The 17181-nt window shown below is 36.2% G+C and overlaps 1 protein-coding gene across 1 annotated transcript; it reads left to right on the top strand.

The window, feature by feature from the left end:
- Positions 1–7128: 7128 nt before the first annotated feature.
- LOC121776186 (30S ribosomal protein S1-like) lies at positions 7129–11440 on the top strand. Its single transcript, XM_042173335.1, has 10 exons — positions 7129–7520; positions 8280–8439; positions 9076–9137; positions 9506–9665; positions 9747–9867; positions 10083–10164; positions 10241–10344; positions 10756–10834; positions 10959–11009; positions 11091–11440. Exons 1-10 carry the CDS (start codon positions 7287–7289, stop codon positions 11172–11174), a joined length of 1137 nt encoding a protein of 378 aa, XP_042029269.1. The 5' UTR covers positions 7129–7286; the 3' UTR covers positions 11175–11440.
- Positions 11441–17181: the final 5741 nt, after the last annotated feature.

The raw sequence follows: 17181 nt of genomic DNA, 5'->3' as shown, positions 1-17181 counted from the left end.
CTATAAAAACGGTAACATTACCGTTTGCAAATTTTAAAAAAAATAATTTGATTTTTTTTAAAAAATAATTTATTGCGTCAGCGTGACGAATCTCACTCGCGGGCCGGCGAATCGGCGTCACGCATGGCCTGGGAGCTCGCCACGTCGCGGGAGTGCGTGGCGAGCCGTCACGCAATGGGTCTAGGAGGGACAGCCGGCCCGGCGTGACGGTGACGGGACGAGACGCTGCAACGCGTCCCGCCACCGATCCGTCACTCCATAACGAAACACGGGCCACCCGCGTAACGCGTTGCGGGTGGCCTTATATTCATATCACCCAATCTACACAATGGTCTTTTGTAATAAATTCAAGGTAAGAATTTTTAATATAAACGGTAATGAATTTAAATATTGTAGTTAGTATTTTATTTAGTTATTTAAAATAAATAAAAAATTAAGAGAACTTTAGAAGCTAAGGTAGTTCTATACAGAGTCATCTTAGCTAGGCTTGTCCTATCGGAAAACCATGGAATCAATTAGATACTGTAATGTTAGCAAATACGCGACTCAATCTTGCTATCACAACAAGATCGATTCCGGAACAAGAAGAACAAACACTCGATATGAAAATGAATAAAGCTAAGAACAACTCTCGGAGAATTAATGGAAATCTTGTATTCAATTTCTTGTGGAAGATTACAAACTGATGGATGAAAAATCTTTCTCTCACTCTCGCTTGCACAGCTCGGTTATTCACTCTATATAACACTAATCTAACAACCATAACAAATCCAACGGCTGTCATTTAAGCTAACTAACTAATCGCATCCGACGGCTCACGTTTGTCTATGCATCAGTTAATAACAACGGCTAATACCGAACTCGACTAAGTTCGGCTAATACCGAACTCGACTAAGTTCGGCCAAAACCGAGCACCAGCAAGCTCGGCTAATCACCGAGCACGATTAAGCTCGGCTAATCACCGAGCACGATTAAGCTCGGCTAACACCGAGCTGCAATCAATCACCTAACAGTATATCAGTCCCTGCCGCGCACGATTAAGCTCGGCTAACACCGAGCTTGACTGATTGTGCAGTTTTGCCCCAATTCTCATAACAAATCTCCACCTTGGGACACAACTGGACAATCCACAGAGCATATCCATCTTCCACAATCACTCCAGCTGAATCAGATTCACCAAATCCATGCAATACTTCAACTTAAGTCCGGGTAACACCTTTGTTAGCATATCAGCAGCATTGTGCTCAGTAGCTACTTTCTCAATCTTTACTGAGCCCTTTTCAACTTCATCCCTCACAAAATGAAGCTTAACATCCACATGCTTGCTCCTCTCATGGAATGTCTGATGTTTTGATAGACATATGGCACTATTTGAATCACATAATACAGTCACAGCTTCTTGATCGACTCCAAAATCCGAGCAGATTCCTTTCAGCCACATGCTCTCCTTTACAGCCTCAGCCATGGAAATATATTCTGCCTCAGTTGTTGAGAGTGCCACCACAGATTGCAAACTCGATTTCCAACTTACAGCAGCTCCATACATGCAGAAAACATAGCCGGATTGGGACTTCCTTGTGTCAATGTTAGTTGCAAAATCAGAATCACAATATCCCAATAGAGGCTGTGTATCAAAATTCTTACTTCCATCAAACAGTATGCCATAATCCCGAGTGCCACTGAGATACCTTAATATCCATTTTAAAGCTTGCCAATGCTGTATACCCGGATCAGCCATGTACCTGCTCACAACACTTATTGCCTGGCTGATATCTGGCCTTGTACACACCATGGTGTACATGATACTCCCCACTATGTTTGCATACGGGACCTTGTCCATTTCTCTTCTCTGTTCATCATCTTTAGGGCTTTGATTGCTGCTGAGCTTGAACTGTGAACTCAGGGGCATGCTCACTGGTTTGCTATGATCCATCTGGAATTTCTTGATCACACTACTGATATAATCCCTTTGAGTCAGCCATATCTGCTTGTGATCTCTATCTCTGATAATTTCCATCCCAAGAATCTTCTTGGCATCACCAAGATCTTTCATATCGAATTCAGATTTCAGATCAGCCTTCACTAACTCCACCTCTTCCTTATGCTCTGCAGAGATCAGCATATCATCTACATATAACAGTAGATATGCTACAGCAACTCCACCTCTTCTCTTGATGAACACACAGTGATCATACAAAGATTTTTCAAACCCAATCTTCTGCATGAACACATTGAACCTCAGGTACCACTGCCTTGAGCTTTGTTTTAGACCATAGAGACTTCTTTTTAGCAAACACACTTTCTTTTCATCTCCCGGCTTCACAAAACCAGGTGGTTGCTCCATGTATATTTTTTCTTCAAGTTCACCATGGAGAAAAGCAGTTTTAACATCAAGTTGTTGCAATTCCCAATCTCTTTGAGCAACTATAGCAAGTAATAGCCTGATGGAGCTGTGTTTGACAACAGGTGAGAAAATTTCATTGTAATCCACACCCTCCCTCTGTGTGAACCCCTTAGCCACCAACCTTGCTTTGAACCTGATATGGTTGTTGTTGAAGGCCTCAACCTTCTTTTTGTAAATCCATTTGCACCCTACTGTTTTCTGATCAGTAGGCCTCAGTACCAAGATCCATGTGTGGTTTTTATACAAGCTATCAATCTCCTCTTGCATAGCTAATAACCACTGATCCTTTTCAGGGCTTCTGATTGCTTCTTTATAAGATGAAGGTTCATGGTAATCCATCTGTTCAGCCACTGCCAGTGCATAGTGCATCATGTCATAATCATTAAATCTAGAAGGGAGCTTAATATTCCTCTTTGCTCTGTTTCTAGCAATCACTCTCTCTGGTGTTCTGATTTCAGCTTGCATTTCAGAAGCTCCACCACCACTGACATCAGATGTAGCATTTAGATCAGTCTGAGTTACATCTGTAGTTACTCTCTGGTCTTCCACCTCAAAATGAACTTTCTGATTATCCTTGTTGAGGAAAGGCATTTCAGATTCTTTGAAGATCACATCTCTGCTAATCACCACTTTCTTGTTTCCTTCCTCACAGCACCACAGCCTGTACCCACTGACTCCCATCTGATACCCAATCATTACACACCTGAGAGCTCTAGGTTCCAATTTACCTTGCTTTATGTGAGCATAAGCTCTACACCCAAATGGCCTCAGTTTTGAATAATCCCCATAAGATCCATACCATTTGCTGTCTGGGGTCTGATTTTCAATGGCAGCTGAAGGACATTTATTGATCAAAACAACAGCAGTAGAGGCTGCTTCACCCCAAAATGGTTTAGACATTCCAGACGCTATTAACATGCACCTCACCCTTTCAAGAATGGTTCTATTGATCCTCTCAGCAACCCCATTTTGTTGTGGGTTGTGAGGGACTGTTCTGTGCCTCTTTATCCCCTTATCTTTACAGAATCGATCAAATTCATGGGACAAGAACTCAAGCCCGTTGTCAGTCCTAAGACACCTCAATGGCTTTCCTTTCTCCAACTCAACACCTACACACCATTCTTGAAACCTCTGGAATGTTTCTGATTTGTCTTTCATTATTACTATCCAAACCTTCCTTGAAAAATCATCAACAAAGGATAAGAAATACCTGCCTCCTCCAAGGCTATTCACTGGTGCAGGTCCCCATATGTCACTGTGAACATATTGGAGAGGCTCTTTCGATGTGTGCTTGCCCACTCCATATGGCAGTTTTTTGCTCTTACCAAGTATGCACTCCTCACAAGATCCAATGTGTCTTTGTACATCAGACTCAGACATCTGAATTATGCCTTGTTTCACCAATTGCATCATCCCAGCAACTCCTACATGCCCGAGCCTTGTATGCCAATTGATGGTTTGTTGAGTTGAATTTGCAGAACCATCAATAGGCTCAGCTTGTAGATAATAGAGTACATTACTTCTGATAGCTCTCATAATCGTCTGGCCATCCTTTGTAACAAGCATTTCTCCACCATAAAGGGTCAATCTATAACCTATCTTCTCAAGAAGTCCCAATGAGATCAAATTTCTCTTGATGGATGGGATGTACCTTACATCAGTAAGCTTTCGCAGTGATCCATCTTCCATCCTCAAGCATATGTTCCCAACACCCCTTACATCACACACATGATCATCTCCTAGCAACACCGAGCCTTCAGATTCCTTTAAATCTTGGAACCAGTCAAGGTTGGAGGACATATGGAAACTGCAACCTGAATCCATGATCCACAGCCTTGATAATGGACTATCCTCCACCACATTGAGAGCTCTTGCCTCTTCAATTTCCTCAGTGATAGCTGCTGTACCATCTGCTTTGTGATTTTCAGCTTGTCTTTTCTTCCAAGCAAAGCAATTTTGCTTGATGTGTCCTGGTTTCTTACACCAAAAACAACTTCTTGACTCCTTCTGATCACCTTCCTTCGCACCCCGTGGTCTCCATTTATCAGATGAGGGTTTCTTGAATTTGAATTGTTTCTTTGATGCAGTCTTCACATTAAGGCTTTCAGCAGCTTGATCGATTTGCTTGCTGACAAATTTCTGCATTCCCTTCAGCTTTAATGCAGAATATACCTCCTCTAAAGTCACCTTTGAATCCCTTCCAAGAAGTATTGAGTCTTTGAATTGCTCAAAACTCTGAGGCAGAGCATTCAATAACATCAAAGCTTTATCCTCATCTTTCATGGCATCATCCACACTCTCAAGATCATCTATGCACTTGCGAAAATCTTCTAATTGATCTGCTAAGTTCTTGGAGTCAGAAAACTTGAAATTGAATAACCTTTGTTTGAGATGCAATCTATTTGAGATCGACTTCTCCATATAGATTTTCTCTAACTTCTCCCAAACTCCTGCGGCATCATCTTCCTTTTGAACCTCCCTCAAGACTCTATCGCTGAGGCACAAGACAATCGAGCTATACGCCTTGTATTCCAGTTCTTGAGATTTCGCCGCATCCATTCCTTGAATCTCCTTCTCATCCGCCTTGGATTTGACATAATCCCAGACTCCTTGCTGCATAAGAACAGCTTTCATTTTCAATCTCCACAGGCCGAAATCATTTTCGCCGGTGAACCGCTCAACGTCGAACTTCGTGGTAGACATTGTTGAATGCGTCGTCCTTCTTCGTTTTCCCACAGACGGCGCCAATTTGTAATGTTAGCAAATACGCGACTCAATCTTGCTATCACAACAAGATCGATTCCGGAACAAGAAGAACAAACACTCGATATGAAAATGAATAAAGCTAAGAACAACTCTCGGAGAATTAATGGAAATCTTGTATTCAATTTCTTGTGGAAGATTACAAACTGATGGATGAAAAATCTTTCTCTCACTCTCGCTTGCACAGCTCGGTTATTCACTCTATATAACACTAATCTAACAACCATAACAAATCCAACGGCTGTCATTTAAGCTAACTAACTAATCGCATCCGACGGCTCACGTTTGTCTATGCATCAGTTAATAACAACGGCTAATACCGAACTCGACTAAGTTCGGCTAATACCGAACTCGACTAAGTTCGGCCAAAACCGAGCACCAGCAAGCTCGGCTAATCACCGAGCACGATTAAGCTCGGCTAATCACCGAGCACGATTAAGCTCGGCTAACACCGAGCTGCAATCAATCACCTAACAGTATATCAGTCCCTGCCGCGCACGATTAAGCTCGGCTAACACCGAGCTTGACTGATTGTGCAGTTTTGCCCCAATTCTCATAACAGATACACTCAATAATATCTTCTAAATCTTGTATCTATATGTATATTCTTCATTGTTCTATCCACATCTCTCCTTATAAATCGTTTGGTTGCCTTGTAATTCCACGATAGGCCTATTTGTCCATATTCATTGGTTGTATATATGTTAGTGTGTGAGGGCCGAGGGGGAAATTTTTTTGTTATTTTTCCTTGATATATATTGTTCGATTTGATGATTAAATTAAAGATATGAGGCTCTTCTATTGCTCAAATATTTAGTGATATTTTATTAATATTTCTTGATCTATGTAATTGCTTAGTTTGAAAAAAAAAAGACCGGAATTTTATTAAAATCTTTAACGGCTCCATTTTTTGCTGGTTTTGGGTTACTCAATGGATTGAGAATTAAGATCCATCTTAAATTATTTTTTAGAAAATGGATCTTAATGGCGGATTAATTGATTACTATAGCTACATTCTATAGATATTTCCTAGACAGGATTTACTTTACATTTGAAACATTTCCATGTATCTGTATTATTTTGTATTAATTTCATTTTACTTTCGATCTAAACTCATTTTTAGATTTGTACTTGTGTTTTTGTTCACATAGCGTTACATTTCTACAAAACTATCTAAAGAATTGTGAAGAATACGTCAAAATATGATTAAAAAAATCAAAGTAGAATAGTAAATTGGAGATTTATTTTAGATGTGGAGTATAAATGTATAATGCATAAATGGACTTTATTAACAGAATTATCTTCCAAAAAGTGTGATGAAATTCAGCCACCCTATTTAATCAATTGGGCCATACATGGACCGGGTAATACAGAACTTGGGCCGATCTAGATTGGGTCTCTTCAATCTAATTCGACACTATAAAAGACCGTGACGTGAGACTATAGCAAAAATAAGATTAGTAAGAAAATGATTTAATAGTTATCTAAGTTACGAATTGCAATTTTATAAGATATAAGTTCGGATTATATATTATGACAAAGTCCTCGTAATCGCATAATAGACAAGTGAATGGTCGAGGCAGAGATAGAGCTATCATACGATCAAAGGTTGATTCTTGAAATGTTTACAATGTTACTCATGGGCTGACGGTGAGGTTGGTCGATCCTACGTAATATACAAGTGTAGTTTCTACCTAAATAGTACTTCATTATCTATGAATAGAAGTATGGTTTTTATACTTCGATCAAAGGTTGATTCTTGAAATGTTTACCATGTTACTCATGGGCTGACGGTGGGGTCGGTCGATCCTACGTAATATACAAGTATAGTTTCTACCTAAATACTTCATTATCTATGAATAGAAGTATGGTTTTTATACCATCAATTTGATTATTGTGTTGAAGATATCGTGTCACATAAGGTCATTGCTTTGTAATAGCATATCTTGTTTTTGTTAGTGAAAATGAAATGAAACTAATCTTCTTCAACCGAGTAAGGATGTGAAGAAGACACGTCGATGAATCGCATCTATTTCCACTGCATCATCCCAAAATCCAAACCAAATCAAAACCACAAAAACAAAGCTTCTCCATTTTGCCTGTGGCGACAGTCTCGGCAATGCCTGTTTTGGTAGGATTATCAGCTTCAGGCGGCTTTGCATTTCTCCCCATCTCCTCTGACAACGCTTCTCAGAAACCCCTCACTCCAACCTCGATTAATTTCACCAATCTCTGGACCAAGCGACCGAATTTATTAACCCCGGCTAGAGTTTCTCTTTCCAGCGCCAGCGCCACCCAAACCGATGGCAGCGTCGATCAATCTTCGCTTACCGATGATTTCAAACAATCCCGGGTGTGTGTGTTTTCCTCTATTATAATTCGATTGGGTACTCTGTTTTATAAGAATTGGGTGACAATTGCTTTATCACTGTGTGAAATTCTCTAATTCGTGATCATGAATTCATGATCAGATTATTCTTATCACAATCTCTATGCAATCCAAAAAAGCTCATCTTTGACCTGTTTAAATGAAATACTATTAAAATGCATCTCATTCACCCGTCTTATCTTTGGTCATGATTCTCATTTCTCATGCTTATTCTCAGTCTATTTTTGTTCCTGTTTAGAAACTTGATAAATGCAGTCTTTTGGGATACTTTTAGCTAGGAATTTGTCAGCCAAACTTGATTGTCCTGCTCTCTCAGCAACTTGTAAATGTTTAATTATTTTCTACCATATTTGACTATCCTTGTTTATTTAGCTAAAATATATTCTGATGTTATATGTGCTCACTTGAGACTGTGGGTGGGCGGCTGATGATGCGTTCAGCATTTGAGGCAATGACGAATAGCAATAATAATTGTGGTCTGCTGGTTTTTGTGAACATGCTGTTGCTTGTGTGCATATATGGTGTAAATGTTCTTAGTCTACACATTTTTCTGGGTCACAATCTTACGTAGTACTTATTTCAGAACTGAGTGCTACCTACTTTGTAAGAACTCTTTAGGTGATTTGAAGAAGATTGATACTGCTTATGTTCAACTAATATAAAATATTTGGTTCTGATTTTATGCAAGCTTCTTATCTATTCCTTTGTTATGCAAAGAAGTAGAGGTCTGCTGATTGGAAAGCGGCAAAGGCATACCACTCTAAAGGCCTCACCTATGATGGTAGAGTTGAGGGATTCAATGGTGGCGGCTTGCTGATCAAATTTTATTCTCTTCTCGGGTTTCTTCCCTATCCACAGTTGAGCCCCTCCCATTCATGCAGAGGTACACATTCCACCTATAAGGTCGACATTCTAATGGAAATTACTTTTCTTATTGTCCAAATATAATGTTATTAAATGACTTTAGCTAAAATAATAAGTATCCAGTTTCATTTAGTGTAAAAAAATTGATTTATTGATAGATAACTAAGTTTTGTCAATTGTCAAGCCAAAAAAAACTTGTAGAAATTTGTGGATGTTTTGGGATGATCAGTGCAGCATGTGAAATTACAGAATTTACTACTCTTTTTCAGTGAAAAAGCATGTAATCATCCAATGAAAACTTTTACACCATCTCTTCTCCTAATGGATTCTTCAGTGACACCTTTGACCAGCTAAATCTATTTTTTTCTAATCGCAATTATAAATATTTAGTTACTTGAAAAGTTTAATGGATAATACAGAAAATCACATCAAAGGGTTAAGATGAAAGTCTAAAATACCAGAAATTTTATAGATTTACTCAATCAATTCAAGCTTAAGTAATTTGAAGATTATCAGGCTCTCTCTATGCACTTCTAACTCTTTCCTTTCCCCTTCGGAATAAATGACGATACATGTTTTATTTCTTCTCTTACTGTTACAGTATTATGCCAACTTTCATCTTTTCTTCTGCTCATGATGAATTCAATTCATGCAGAACCCAAAAAGTCCATCCAAGAGATTGCAAGAGCTTTGGTAGGTTCTATTATCTCTGTGAAGGTAAGGGGTTCTTTACTGATGTATAGCTTTTCTAATTCTTGGATGCTGTTAAAGACCTGATGTTAATGTAGACTTGATTTTAGCAAAATAAAGTATTGGGACCTGAAGTATAGGGGCCAAATATAGATTTTTCCTGTCATAAAGTGCTCTACACTAAGAGAGCTGCATATAAAATGGTGTACTTGGGAATAGCATAGTAGTGATACCCGAGAATCAGTGATCACAATAATAGTGATCAAATATTTCATCTATATGACTTTCTATATTAGAAATATGTTCTTCAAATAAGACTTCCAATAACCTTAGAATTATCGCAAATTAATTTAGGTGAAATTGTTAACACGTTAGATGATATCCTCAATTCTTAGGCTATCCAAGCTGATGAGGAGAGCAGGAAGTTGATCTTCTCAGAGAAGGAAGCCAACTGGTCTAAGTTCTCTCCACAGCTGAAGGTGGGGAACATTTTTGAAGGTAAGGTGGGGTCTGTCGAGGATTATGGTGCCTTCATTCATCTGCTCTTCCCGGACGGTATGTATTTCTGAGTTACTTCCAATTGATTCAGTTTGCAATTCTGCAGCTGAGTTTTAAACTTGCTCTGCATCTTTGCAGGATTGTATCACCTCACAGGACTTGTGCATGTTTCAGAAGTCTCATGGGATTTAGTGCAAGATGTAAGAGACGTCCTATTCGAGGGTGATGAAGTGAGAGTCAAAATTATAAACATAGATAGGTGTGGTTCTGCAGTGATGCTTCTCCTATATGCCTTGTCTACTGTTGAGCTTTATTTTTGTAAAAAATATGGTAGAAAACTTGATAAGCATAGGCTTAATCTAGCTTATGCAATTCAGAAACTTGGAATCTTTCAACACTTATAAATTTTGACAAAGTTATACTTGTGCGCTAGATATATTGACTGTTTTTTGTGAAACTGGGAACATGTTGCAGAGAGAAATCGAGGATCACCTTGTCAATAAAACAATTGGAGGAAGATCCCCTCTTGGAAACTTTAGACAAAGTTATTCCTCAGGTTTGGCCAAACTTATCTATTCTCCCAACCAAACTTTGGCTTTATACAAATACTGATGACTTTTGTGCTTCACCAGGATACCTCAGTTGATCCCAATGCCTTAAATGGAAGTGAACATTTTGCTATAGAACCTCTTCCTGGGCTTGACACGATTATCGAAGAGCTTTTGAAGGAAGATGGGTATGGTTAGAATCATGTTCTATGATTGTGCTGTGATTCACTTTCTGCATCCGTCATTCCCTTAGGAAATACAGAAATGAACATCTCTCTCTCATCCTGCTGCTTTGTGCTCTGCCTTCACTGTTAAGAGTGGTTAATTATATATATATTGGTCTCGGAGTTTTGTTTACAAAAATTATGATATTGTGGCAGAATCTAATAATCTGAGTCCCATTGATAAGTATTAACTAGCATTAACATGTTAACAGCGAGAGAGGATAGAGTAGAGGCTTGTTTCGATTGACTCATGAAAATGCCTCATGAGTTGAGATATTTATTTTAGTCCTTTGTAGTCAAGAACGAGGCGTATTATTAGTAATACATGATACCAGTCTCAATGTTTTGACCATGTCCTGTGTTTCCCCTCTCCAGCATTAATGATGTGAAAATCAGCCGGCAAGGATTTGAGAAGCGGGTAGTTTCACAAGATCTGCAGCTTTGGCTATCAAATGTATGAACAAACTTACCCGTCTTATCGTCTTCATAACGCTAATTTGTTTCTAAATTTCGGTTTCAGTGTATATCTTTTCTCTCTATCTTTTGTCACTCATTCCAAATGTATCACCATCTGACAGGCGCCCCCAATAGGCGATCAGTACACACTTCTCGCTCGAGCTGGAAGACAGGCATTCTCTCCCACCCGCTCTCTTCGAGAGACACATATATTTACATCATATTTCACACAATAATCCAAACCTTTGGTTCAGGTTCAAGAAATACAACTGGTAACCTCACTTGATCAAGATGGAATTAAAAGAGCATTGCAGCGAGTCCTGGAACGAGTCCCATAGTTTCTCATCGCCTTGTGCTGAAGATCCCGAATTTTCTGATTGTGTAGCATTATACACTTCTACTTAGAGGGGGACGCTGCGCCAATTAGCACAATCCGCATACATTTCAAAGAATTTCAAGGTGATGTATATTTTTTGTTCCTTTTTGCTCAAGTAATTCTTGAATCATATATGTATATGCTTACTTTGCCTCAGTGAGACAATGCTTACTTGTGAAAGTTGTACATTTTAACAGATGTTAATAGCCTCTTTGATCTGCTTCTCTATTTCAGTAGTTTTCTCTCTAGGTAATTTGGCAAAAAGGGTAAATATTTGATTTTGTCTTATCGTTTTAGCATTTTATACGAAAATATCTCATCTTTATGGTATTTGGAAAAGGTACACAACGTTTTAATTTTGGCTTTAAATTAATAGCTAAAAAAGTCGAAATTAAAATATTGGGTTTTTTTTTTGTAATTACTCTAACAAGTAGCACAAAATTAAATATTTAACCTTGACAATAAATAGATACTATACCTGGAATTTTGAATTTTGTATCAGGTCAAAATTTGGACAGGAGTGTCATTATTAAATATATTTTCTTATTTTCCGCCTTTCGTGATTTTCGCCACTTCACATTTAGTTTGACACCAAATATAAAATGGCAAGTTGTAATGAGTTCGAATAATTGACAAATAATATGCAATAAAATATACAACCGGTTTGTCACTTATATATTTGAGTAAATGTTCATTAAAATTGATAAATTTAATTAATATTCATATATTTAAGTGTCAAAAATAAAATTGCTGTTTCATTTTTTTTTTTATTTTCTAAACAGACCAAATTCTTCCACAGATTTTCGCTCAACTAAATTACTTTTTGGTAGCATAAAATATCATAACGAAATTACTCACTCATTTCTAACATATTGATGTATACAATGAACTGACATTCGTTGCTTGAATAATTTAATTTTTCAAAAACCAATTGCAGAATTGATTCCATTTGAATTGAACAAGCAAATTGGTAATTTTCATTTCTCACAAATTTAAATTCAAAGAAGAGCAATTACAGGTCAACAAATTAAATAATTATAAATCTCTCGTGGACCACAAGGAAACATCAAGCTTCTTCTTATATGTATATATTCTTCAGTATTAATCAAAACTATACAATAAAATTCTGACATTACTGTCTGTAACTTGCAATAAAATAAAAACTCAATAATAATAATCCACTAACTAATCATGTTCTTGTTGATGATTCCTTCTACGATAATTTAATTGGAGGAGACTTCTCTCATTATTTCTGCCAAAATTATTCTTCAAAGAAAAGTAACATGTTAAAATATCAAACAAAAAAAAAACACAGCAACCTGTCAGTAAATTATTTTCTGAAATCCTGATAAAATTATTGCCGTCACCTCGGTTTGTGTGAATTTTAATGACTAATTAATGGTTAAGTAACCATTGTCTCTCCACACATATTTTATTTCTTGGGGTAAAACTAAATTATTGTTTCAATGATTGAGTGTCACGTTATTTCGATTAGAGTAGTTTTTACATAATTATTTATTAAACTTCTCGTAAGTTAAAGTCCAATGAGTAGTGAATTTGTTTAAGAAAGACAAAGTAAAACTAAAGTAGAAGATTCCGTGGTTAATTAAGTACTCCTAGTGGAGTATTTTTTTTTTCGAAAACTATTAAAATAGACATTCTTATGTAATGAAGCTAAAAAATAAAGATTTCATAAGAAATTGATAAATAGGTTTTTAGTCATAATTAAATAAGTTTATTTTGCCTTCGATTTATTACTTAAACTTGAATTATTTTTTTGAACTAGTTATCTTTGCCTATGTTTCGAGACTAAACTCGATTTCACACTTGATTAAAACTATTTTACATCTAATTCAGGACTTGATAATTGATGAACTCTTGTTTAGTCATGTTTACCTACTATTAACTTGATTTCACTCTCAAATTAGCTTATTTTGTTTACGATTCAAGAATTCTAAAATGTGTAACTAGAGTTCGGTACGTATTTATCTCCTTATTTATTTATCTTAATTCAAAGTATTTTTCGACAAATTTCATTGGATAGTAATAATCATTACATTTCTAAGCTCACAATTATGTTATACTTAATCAAATAAGATCACCTTCTAACAAGATATTGGTCAAAGATGGCTGAGATAATTATTTGTAAAAGTATAATGAATTAAATAATGGATAAGATCATTATGTGGTAGTTTCATAATTAATACCTACATTATCAGTCTTAGGGATTTGAATGCATTTTTTTCTCTAGCAAAGATTGTTTAGGCCATGCAACTACTTTAGACCAACAATAATTTTAATTAAGTTCTATTCCCTATTAGCAAAATGCATATATATAATCGATAGGGACCAAATAAATTATTTTAAATAAAGAACCCTTATTTTTCATACAATGTACTAGCCTACATTATTATTATTATTATTATTATTATTATTATTATTGTTATAATTATTATCTAGGCTATCACCTCAATATATATTATATTTAATTATATATATGAGATCATTCCACATGTGAGAATCCAGTTAATGTATATTCTAATAAGCTCATGAATTTTATGTACACTTTAAAAATTTTATATTTGAAAATTTGAATGTGAACATTAGACTTGTGTGGACAACCTATAGAGTGGAGGCCAAGAGGGGTCATCAATGTTGCACTAATTTCGTATATAAAAGCATTATAAATGATTTACACAATAAATACAGTGTAGGGCATTGTTGATCATCCATGAAATACACGTTATAATATACTTTAATTTAATTCGTGAACGAGAAGAAGAGATCGAGTCTCAGAAAGAAATGAGAGAGTGGGGGACTGCAAAAATCGTCCATAAAATATTAGTGAGTAAATGATGTCTTAAATTGCTTTTAATATAGTCGTTCTAATTATATTTCTCTTTTTATTAAATTTTAGCTCCATTTAAATTGCTTTCAATATAGTCGTTCTAATTATATTTCTCTTTTTATTATTTTTTAGTTCCCTTCTACTTTATTAGTACTACAATACTACTACTTTTCGTAGGACTATAATCAATTGTGATTTCAGTTGAGCCGGGGTTGATCGATATACCCTCAATGTATGAGGGTAAGAAAACTCCATTAAATTCCCCGTTTAGCTGTGGATTTAATAGTGTGGTAGCTTTACCCCAGCTCTGACCATTTTTTCTGGATTCGTACTAAAAACTTTACTAGAACTCTAAATTTTTATGAGGCATAATTGAGTTAATAAATACTACAATTACGAACTTCACTAGAAGTTTTCGCATATAGTAATATATATGTGTAACTAACTCAATAGTGACATGACATTAATTCCACTAGTTAAGAAGTAGTAGTAAATAAATTTAATAAAAATAATTGTGGGTCTTTCAAGTTGCAAGGAGATCCTCTTCCCATTTCACCACTCAATCTTATGTTAATGTTTTCTTTTTAAGTATTTTTTCTTCAGAAAAAGAAAATTCTATATAACCAACTTTGCATTTCTTCATATTATCACCTAATCAGTGTGTCACAAAAAGGCTCAAGCCAAAAGATGACGAGCATCAAAGTAGCATTATAAAAACAACCTTGACAATACATACAAAAGGAGTAAGAGATACAAACGAGAGGAACGTTCGTAGCAAAGGCTTACAATTAGATATGTCCAAGATCAGAAAAGAATCTGTATTTGGTAAGAAACTAAGAATAAATAAAGCAATAAATTATTGAGTAGATAAAAACAGAGCAAATTATTACTTTTTGAATAAAAATATCGATATCCGATCAATATTAATACGATATGATAGAGCCTTCCCCACTTAACATTTAAATTCATTTACACGTATAATTTAAGTTTGATAAAAGGACATAATTAATATACTATCGCTCAAATTCAATTTATACTGTTGTGTGAAATTTAATTATAATAAAATTTTCAAGTTGTATGTGGGGCTTAAGATTGGATGAAAAAGTGCTTATAATTAAAAGGTAGAAAAAGGTCTAACGTCACAATATTTAGATCATGAGTTGCAAGAACATCAAAAGCTTTTATAATTAGATTGAGGGATTAACACATTGGTCCTATTCTTGAAAATAATATAGAATTTGCTTGGTTCAAAGGAGAAAAGCTTATTATAGTAGGCGTCATGTCCTTTGTCCTACTAAAATTTAGTAGTCCCTCCATTTTTATCTCCATTTTATTAAAGATGACCTTTTTGTAGTGACACTGCAATTTTAATTTGAAGTTATTGAACGGAGTAAAATAGAATGAAAATGACACTTAATATTTTAATTTATTTTAACAATAAAAATGGCTATTTAAGTTGGGATGAACAAAAAAAATTGATATCTTAAATAAAAAATAAAATTGCACTACTATATAACTATACCTACTTCTAAGCATTGTACATACACATTATACATAGATCGCCTATAGAGGTAGGGAAGGGTGATCTGAAATTTGAATAAAAAAAAGAATATTTAATAATAGAAAAAGAATAGAGTAAGGGTAAAGGCAAAAAGCAAAAGAAAATGAAAAGTACATTGTATTTAAATATGATAATGAAAAGTAGCTAGATAAAGATAGGAGATACTCCACTAAATGGGTGTGGAAAACTCATGTATATTTAAAACCCTTAGTTTGTTATTAGAGATGCTCGCGGTTTTAAAATTATCGGTTCAAGTTTAAACCATCATCGGCTCAATAGAGACAGTACACAATTTTTTGGTTTCGGGCGATCTTCGGCTTGTTTAGTTAGTTCCGGCTCTAACCTGGTTTGTCCATTTTTTATTAGTAATAATAAGACTACAATTTCATAATAATTCATACGTAAAGTTAGACCCATGATATGATTAAAAAAAAAACAGTGCGACAATCATAAAGAGCGAAAATGAACCACATTTAGAATTAAACAGAGTCGTCGTACCCGGAAATAAATAACAACCGAATATAATGAATTTTTCGTATGAACGGTGGATCGATCAACGACTGAGCCCGCCGAGATATAAGTGTATAACCGAGTTTGGGTAATGCTTTGATAAGAGCATCCGCAATGGCGAACTTCCGCTCAGAATTCCCACGGACGTCCCGGAATTCCGCTTTATTTCGTTTTTTTTGTAATGTCTATATATACCGCTCGTTGAACTTCGTTTCATTTGGCGAATGGGATACACCCGATGTGGCTCGTCTTTGTGAAGACGATCAGATGCCCAACGGATGCGAAGAATGTATACTTTGCGCAACGTCAGGAGGCAGCGCGCAAGGATGTGGAGCGGGTATTTGGTGTGCTCCAGGCTCGATGGGTGGCAGTGAAGGGTCCATCACGGCTGTGGTACGTTGACAGTGTCGCCGACATCATGTACGCATGTATTATCATGCACAACATGATCGTCGAAGATGAATGTCCAGCACTGACCGATTGGGCCAATGATGATGCTGATGCTGCGAGTCCAAGCCACGGCGTGGCCACTAGCAATGTACGCATGGGGATTCCCCATGACGACGTCGATCGAGTCCGTGCATTTGCCGACATGCGCCAAAAACAAGCCTACGTTCGACTCCAGAACGATATTATTGAAGAAGTGTGGCAGCGTAGGGGTCATCGTTGATGTAGTTTTTAATTATTGAAATGTATTTTTTTTATTTGGTGAAATGTACTTTTCTTATTTTAATGAAATTTTTTCTTTATTTTCGTCGAAATTTTAATTACGTAAATTGTTTACTTCCGGAAATTGTTTAATTTGTGAATTTGTGATTTTTTTAATGTGAGAATTCCGTCGGGAATTCCGCAGGGGAATTCCGCCATTATGCAATGGGAAGTCCGTATGATGTGGCAGTGCAGTGAGAAGTCCTTGTAACGTGGCAGAAGGTGTTTTTTGGAATTCCGCGGTTAATTTCGCCGGACATCCGCACCAACCTAAGCAAGTACCAAAACCTATACATACACCATCCATATATATATATATAATATAGTACTCTGATAAAAAAG

Source organism: Salvia splendens, chromosome 18 (genome assembly GCF_004379255.2).
Source record: "Salvia splendens isolate huo1 chromosome 18, SspV2, whole genome shotgun sequence".
NCBI lineage: Eukaryota > Viridiplantae > Streptophyta > Magnoliopsida > Lamiales > Lamiaceae > Salvia > Salvia splendens.
The sequence above is the reverse complement of the archived record's forward strand: the minus strand, read 5'-3'. Positions and strand labels throughout refer to the sequence as shown.

Bases quoted from the DNA above. Each gene is read 5' to 3' on its own strand.
- LOC121776186 (XM_042173335.1), top strand. From the start codon at position 7,287: ATGCCTGTTTTGGTAGGATTATCAGCTTCAGGCGGCTTTGCATTTCTC. The intron at 9,868-10,082 runs GTGTGGTTCTGC...AACATGTTGCAG, and splicing joins AAAATTATAAACATAGATAG to AGAGAAATCGAGGATCACCT. The intron at 10,165-10,240 runs GTTTGGCCAAAC...GTGCTTCACCAG, and splicing joins TAGACAAAGTTATTCCTCAG to GATACCTCAGTTGATCCCAA.